Source organism: Quercus lobata, chromosome 5 (genome assembly GCF_001633185.2).
Source record: "Quercus lobata isolate SW786 chromosome 5, ValleyOak3.0 Primary Assembly, whole genome shotgun sequence".
In the NCBI taxonomy this organism is placed as follows: domain Eukaryota; kingdom Viridiplantae; phylum Streptophyta; class Magnoliopsida; order Fagales; family Fagaceae; genus Quercus; species Quercus lobata.
Window position 1 is genome coordinate 13,668,306 of NC_044908.1, and position 7,323 is coordinate 13,675,628.

A 7,323-nucleotide genomic window follows, 5' to 3' on the forward strand; every position below is an offset into this window, starting at 1 on the left:
ATTATTTTATTACAGTATTTTTAATTTTCAGCAAAATAAATTATATTCAAACGGACCCTAAATGTATTTAATGCATGTGGATTTCTTCCACCTTCCCATGGGATAATTTGATCATTGGACTTGTCCTCAGAGAGTGTAGACTATTTTTATCCATGAAATTATTTCAAAATAAAATGCTTATTTATTTATTTATTTATTTTGTTTTTCCCTTTAGAAAATATTAAAGGGCGCCCTTTTCTATTGCGTTCTAGGATTTAACAATTGGTTGTATACTTTCTCCAGAATGGAATTCTTTGCCTAAATTGAACAAGCTAATGCACATAGATTTAAGTTGGAATCTCTTGCAAAAGGACATTTTAAGATTTTTGGGTGCACTCCCAGATCTTAAATATCTGGACCTAAGTTACAATGAAATGCAAGGGCCTCTTTCTAGCAAAGGTACGTACATGTAAATTTGAATTTTTCTCAAAATTTCCCCCTAAATTTTCTTTATAAAAAATACCATGAAAAAACACAAACAAAATTGAAATCTTTTATGCCTTATTGACCTCATCTACATTTACGCTAATTGTACATGCTTTCTAGTGAATACTTTAGTGCAACACTTCAATGCATGCAATAAGATTAAGATTCTCTAGAGTTTTTAGGGTACTTTACTACAAAGAATTCTTTAAATCCTAATTTTTCCTTCAATATGGTTAATGTAATTCTCTTCACCTATGATTTAGAACTGAGTAATCTAAGAAATTTGGAGGTACTCATCGTGCGAGAGAATCGACTCAATGGAAGCCTACCATTCAAGGGTAAAATTCAATAATACATTTTTTAATGGCTAAAATAATTTACCTGTGAGAAGCAATGTCTTTTAGTATCCACAAGTATGCCATTTTAAAGATTTACTCTTTACGCTATCTCTTTTTAATTCTCTTGGTAGATATGACAAATTTCAGAAGTTTGGAGATTTTAGATATGAGTGGTAATATGTTCATTGGAATTTTTTCTCCATATATTGGGACACTATCTTCTCTCAAGACTATATCATTATCTCAAAATAAACTCCATGGGAACTTATATGCTAGAGGTAAGAATCTACTATGAAATCTGGCATTTATACTTTGTTAATGTTACCTGTACTTATCTGACATAGATTAGGAGTGTAAAAGCTAAAAACATGTGAAGAACAATGACTGAAATATAATCATTCATGTTAGGTTTTATCGGCATATTCCGTGACAATGTAATCTTGTTTGAATATGTAATGTGTCACTAAGTGTTCAAAATTACAAGTCCAAAATGTAGTTCAAAAAAGACACTTGTTTGATTGATGATTGATCAATCAAACAAGTGTCTTTGATAGCCATTTGATCCTAGCTTGACCGATCAAAAGCAGATTCTTGAAACTTCCTTGATAGCAACTTGATCGATTGAAAATCTTGAAACACAGATTTTGACATGTTTTAGTTGAGTTAGTGCTACCTTGTTTTTCATGCCTTACACCCAAAAATATATAAGATTAATATATAAGATACTTAGTGACATGTGCTACAAAAGAGAAAAGCTAAACCAAGAAATCATCAACCCGTGAGTTGAAAGACCTAAGATAATTATCATCTGCTGTGTTGCTACTAACATGGTGCAGATCAAGAGTTGAAGCCACAGAGCCATCTCAGTGTGTTGTTACAAATATAAAATCTTAAAGGTTTTATGCAACCCCTGTAGCATTTTTATCTTTCAAGGTTGTCCATTGGTTTTTCACTTCGTCACCATACTGCTGAATTTATCATGAATTACTTTTTACATATGGTGACATGCTTGCTTGGGGTGATTAACCTATGATAATCTTGTTTACATAATTTTGTTAATTGGCTTAAGTAGTTTAATCTACTGGTTGATAATCCAAGTAGTCAAAACATATTCTTTCCAATTACTATTCTGGCCAGTAAACTAATGGATTGTCTTGTTGATTTTTACATTGGCACATAATTAGGATGGACACTATTAATGTTATTGCTTTTGACAGATTTGGGTATGCTGAAAAACTTGAAGAGTTAGATCTCTCTGACAATAACTTTGAATAGATCCTCCCTCCATGCCTAAGTCGTTTGACATCTCTTAGATTATTAGATCTATCTAAGAACCAATTCAGTGGAAATTTTTCTTTATCTGTGATAGCCAACTTGACATCCCTTGAGTACATTGATCTTAGTTATAATCGTTTTGGGGGTTTATTCTCATTCAGCTCATTTGCCAATCACTCTAAGCTCAAAGTGATTCGATTTAAAGGTGAAAACTACCAGATTGAAGATGGTAACAAAATTGTGAGTGAAAGCAACACATTTTAGATCGAAACTGAAAATCCCAGTTAGGAACCTTTGTTTTAGTTAAAGGTGCTAGTGCTGCCTAACTGTGATCTGAATAAGTTATCCTCCAACATTCCAAAGTTTCTCTTTTACCAGCAAGAATTGGAATTGGTTGATATCTCTCACAATAGGTTGAAGGGAAGCTTCCCCGTTTGGTTGATTGAAAATAATACTAGATTGCAATTGCTAAATCTTCGGGATAATTATTTTTGGGGTCAATTTCATTTGCCAATAGATCACTGCAGTAATCCTTCTTGGTTGGATTTCTCTTACAATAACTTTAATGGGCAACTGCAAGAAAATATTGGAAAGATGATTCCAAACTTACAATATCTGAATATATCTCAAAATCATTTTGAAGGTTTTCTCCCATCCTCAATTGGTGACATGAGTAATTTGGAGAAATTGGAATTGTCCAATAATAATTTTTCAGGAGTGGTGCTAATGAAATTGGTTGCCAATTGCACCTCCTTGGTAGTTTTGAAGTTATCTTATAATAAATTTCATGGTGAAATTTTCTTAGAGGGATTCCAATCTTTTAACAATAGCTTACGTATTTTGGAATTAAAAAACAATCAGTTTACAGGTACTTTGACAACTATGGTACCAACAGCTGGTAGTCACTTAGGGCTCTTAGATATTAGCAACAAACGGCTTCTCAGGTTTAATTCCCAAATTGCTGGTAGGAAATCTGCGGTACTTATGGTCTCTAGACATGAGTAATAATTTTTTCGAAGGTTCATTTCCATGTGAAATGGAAATGCGTGCATATATTTTACTAGACCTTTCTCATAACTTGCTTTCTGAATGGTCACCTTCTTTCGTTGATTTATATACTATTCAACATCTATTTTTACAAGGCAACGAACTTGCTGGACCATTACCGATACTTTCATTCAATTTTTCACTTCATCTAGTGACATTGGACATTAGAGATAATAAATTTTCTGGTAGAATCCCTAATGAAGTGGGTGTGCTTATTGAGTGGCAACAATTTTAGTGGTGTGATTCCAGACAAGCTGTGTTGGTTGAAGAATATTGCCATAATGGATCTTTCTAAGAACAATTTTTCTGGAACAATACCGCATTGCTTTCATGACCTAAAATTTGAGGAGATAGATGCTTTTAATGGCCTTACTGAACCAAATTCCACTTTTTTGGAGTTCAGAGATATAATTGTCCCATATCAAAGTATCCTTAAAAGGAATTTTGAAAATTTTGAGGTAGAACGAGAGGTTGCTGCAGAGATTGGGATTGAGTTTGTAATGAAATATAAATCTTACTTCTACAAGGGTGGAATTCTTGATCTCATGTCTGGATTGGATTTGTCAGTCAACAAACTAACAGGTGGCATCCCTCTAGAGTTAGGACAACTATCTCCAATTCTTGCACTAAACTTGTCTTACAATCAATTGACAGGTTCCATTCCAAATACATTCTCAAAATTGACTCAATTGGAGAGTTTGGACCTTTCTCACAACAATTTGAGTGGAGAAATTCCTTCATCATTGATTGATCTGCACTTTCTAGCAGTTTTCAATGTGGCTTACAACAACTTATCAAGTAAAGTTCCAAACATGAAAGGACAAGTTGGAACATTTCAAAATAGCAGTTATGAAGGAAATCCATTTCTTTGTGGACCACCACTAGAGAAAGGTTGCACTAGGGTTGATAAAACACCTCCATCACCAAAAAAATCTTCAAATGCAAGTCACCGAAAATGGTATGATGTGGATTCTTTAGTCTTCTCCACAACTTTTATCGTATCATACATTATTTTCTTTATTGGTGCAGCTTGTATTCTTTATATTAATCCTTCTTGGCGACAACGATGCTTCAATTTGATTGAGAATCGTATGTACTGGTGCTATAATTTTGCATTATATAAGCTAGAAAGGTTGTCAAACTGTATGGAAAAAATTGCCAAATGCCCTTTTCGGGCAAAAATAGCAGCTCTTTGCCTCCTTTCCCAAACTAATTAAGGAAATCCCCTCTTTTGAAACTCTATTTGCGATAAATCAAGTTAGGCCTTATAGCGGTTTTAAGGAGCCTATAGTGAAGTTTTTGGAACTTATAGTGGCGTTTTGTAACTCGATCTCTATGAAATCGAGTTATAGGTAAAAAAAAATAAAAAAATAAAATAAAAAAAAAATAAAAAAATTACCTATAACTCGATTTCATGGAGGTCAAGTTACAAAACGTTACTATAGGTCCTTAAAAACGCCGCTATAGGGCTCTAGAAATTTTTTTTTTTAAACTCAATTTATCTCAAATCGAGTTACAAAAGAGGGGTATTTCTCTAATTAGTTTAGAAAAGGGGGCAAAACGCTGCTTAGTTTGGGAGAAAAGGGCATTTGCCCATTTTCTCCCAAACTATATTTGTAATGCCCTTTTCTCCCAAACTATATTTGTCATTAGTTATACTTAATAGGTGATGATGGACACCTATGTGTCTATTTGGTTATGAATAGTGGTTATTATGAATATGAAACAAAGTGTTTTGTTTTCAATTTTCCAACCTCTATTGTAGTTTTGTTTCGAAACAATTAGAAGGAAGTTTTTAATGGCCATATGTAATGCTCATCTGCTTATAAAATAACATGTAAGTCATTTTGTGGCATATGATATCTTTAAATGGGAAACTAGTTTCAATTGTACAACATATCATTAAGAAAAAAGGAAAATTAAATAACGTGATTTATTAAGAATAACATAGATAATGTGAATAAATTGTGAAAATTCTATTTTGACCCCTAACTGTTCTAATTAACATACTTGAATTTCACTTAGACGCAACATCAATTCAAATAGTTGTAAAAAAATTGACATTGGTAAATTAAATACTCATGCATCACCACAATCAATAAAGAAGTAAAAATAAATCATAAAGAACACAAGGATTTGGTGATGTTGTGGGAAGCTTCTGAAGGACTTCAAAAAAAAATAAAAATCAAAAAACACTCTAAGAGTAAACCTATACCATAAGGAATCCTCTTTAAAAGGAATTTTTATGAGACCAACTTACAAACCTTTTAGCTAATAAGTGTATTGTAGTGATGACACTAAGGCTCCATTTGGATACAACTTATTTTGTTGAAAACTGAAAATTGAAAACACTGTAGCAAAATAATTTTTAAATATGTGAATAGTGCCATGGGACCTATTTTTAATATTTTTTTTCTAAATAAAGTGGTTGTGGGTCCTACGAACAGTGCATGAACAGTAACTTTGTCTCCCGCACAGTGTAATCACGTGTATGAACAGTACCGGTTACTACTCATAAGCGCTGAAAAAAAAAAAAAAAAAAAAAAAAAAAAAAAAAAAAAAAAAAAGAGGAAATGCAAAATGTGCAAACGCACAAACGCAAAGGCGGATCCAAACCGCACCTAAGGGAATCTTATTTACCTTTGGAAAATGGAGAGAAACTTTTAGCAACGACAATAAATTTTGTTGCGACGACATTTATGTCGCTAAAATAAGGTTTGTTTTAATGACAACATCTATCATCGCTAATAATCATCTTTAGTGATGACCTTATGTTTCGTCACAGATATGTGGCCAAAAATATATAATAAATATATTATATATGTGCTTTATTTATTAGTGATGACACTGATGGTCGCTATTAGAATGCTATTATCGATGACACATGTTGTCGCAAATATATCTACCTAAATATAATGGAGGGTAAACTTTTCATACTCAAAAAGTGGTGGGAATGAAGCTAGACCATCCCCCTCTACACAGCACAATATGTACGGCTCTACCCAAGTTGGGCCATCAACATCTGCCTGTAATGAGCCTACCACCTTCAATAAGTATAATCCAATTAATGTTAACGAGTACTGCATGTCTTTATATCAACAGATTGGATCATCCACTTCCCTAGGACAAGGATTTGAGGGTTTGTATAGCTATGACCATTATCCCCAACCTAGTTCAAGACCTCCCTCCTATCACCCATTGCCACCTCCATCCTATTCTGGGCAATACAATTATGACCAGGATAGCCAATCCCCTTCCCCACAACATCTGTATCCAACTTTATATCATGGCCAACCCATGTCTAATCCATTTCACAATAATCCATATCCACATGGGCAATACAGCCATGACCAACATGACTTGTTCATCACACCACAACCTTCCCAACCATTCCCTCATGTTGGTGATTTCTACAAGCCACCAAATACATGGGCATGTTCTCCGAACTCTAAGGAAGAGGCCTCCATAACAGACTATGAGGAAGATGCCTCCATTCAGGACAATGGGGAAGATGCAAAAGATGTAGAAGATATGAAGGTGTCATCAAAGGATGAAAGTGACGAAGGTGGTAATTATCAAACATTTTGATATTAGAATGCAGCCAAGGCACATGGGAAAAAGTTCCTCTTCTAAGATGGTTGTACCTATGCAAGCACAAAGGTACCCTCAACGAGTAAATAGGCATCCTCCACGTTATGGAACACAATAAAACTTCATGTACCCCATTGTGGCAATCACAAATCAATATAAAATGATTGTCTATTAAGAATATATTAAAGTATTATCATTTTTTGTGCATCATTGTAGCAAAAAATATTAGGCCTAAATAGTATACCAATCACATTATACTACTAACCACAAGACCTTTATGAAAATAAGAAATGTGTACACATATTTTGGCATTTGAAATTAGAGCCCAATTAATCTAATCATACATCTATTTAATATAATTGTCCAATCCTACAAATCCAACATAGAATCTATATGTGTACAGAATAGGCAAAAAAAAAAAAAGTTTCAAACTTCTACTTTTGTAATCGATCTTTTTTCCTTTGCATGATGGCTACTGTGGTGTACATTTCTATTTTCGTTCTCCACAACCTTTGTTCCAAACCCTCGTAAAAGTGTCAAAGAAAAATAAAACTTTCACCATATAATTTTCGTCCAAATTTATAGCGGCAATTTTTGAGTTAATTTC

General features: G+C 33.5%; 1 protein-coding gene across 1 annotated transcript; it reads left to right on the forward strand.

Moving 5' to 3' along the window:
• Nucleotides 1–301: 301 nt before the first annotated feature.
• On the forward strand, nucleotides 302–6,713 carry LOC115989994 (putative receptor-like protein 8). The gene is made up of 6 exons (XM_031113858.1): nucleotides 302–438; nucleotides 729–803; nucleotides 935–1,081; nucleotides 2,173–2,318; nucleotides 3,329–4,083; nucleotides 6,071–6,713. The coding sequence occupies exons 1-6, from the start codon at nucleotides 315–317 to the stop codon at nucleotides 6,711–6,713; spliced, it is 1,890 nt and encodes a 629-aa protein (XP_030969718.1). The 5' UTR covers nucleotides 302–314.
• The last annotated feature ends 610 nt before the right edge of the window (nucleotides 6,714–7,323 follow it).

Excerpts from the sequence above, each read along its gene's own strand:
- LOC115989994 (XM_031113858.1), top strand. The coding sequence starts at position 315 with ATGCACATAGATTTAAGTTGGAATCTCTTGCAAAAGGACATTTTAAGA. Across the intron at positions 1,082-2,172 it reads TGGGAACTTATATGCTAGAG|CCAACTTGACATCCCTTGAG; the intron begins GTAAGAATCTAC and ends TATCTGTGATAG. Across the intron at positions 4,084-6,070 it reads AATGCAAGTCACCGAAAATG|TGGTGGGAATGAAGCTAGAC; the intron begins GTATGATGTGGA and ends ATACTCAAAAAG.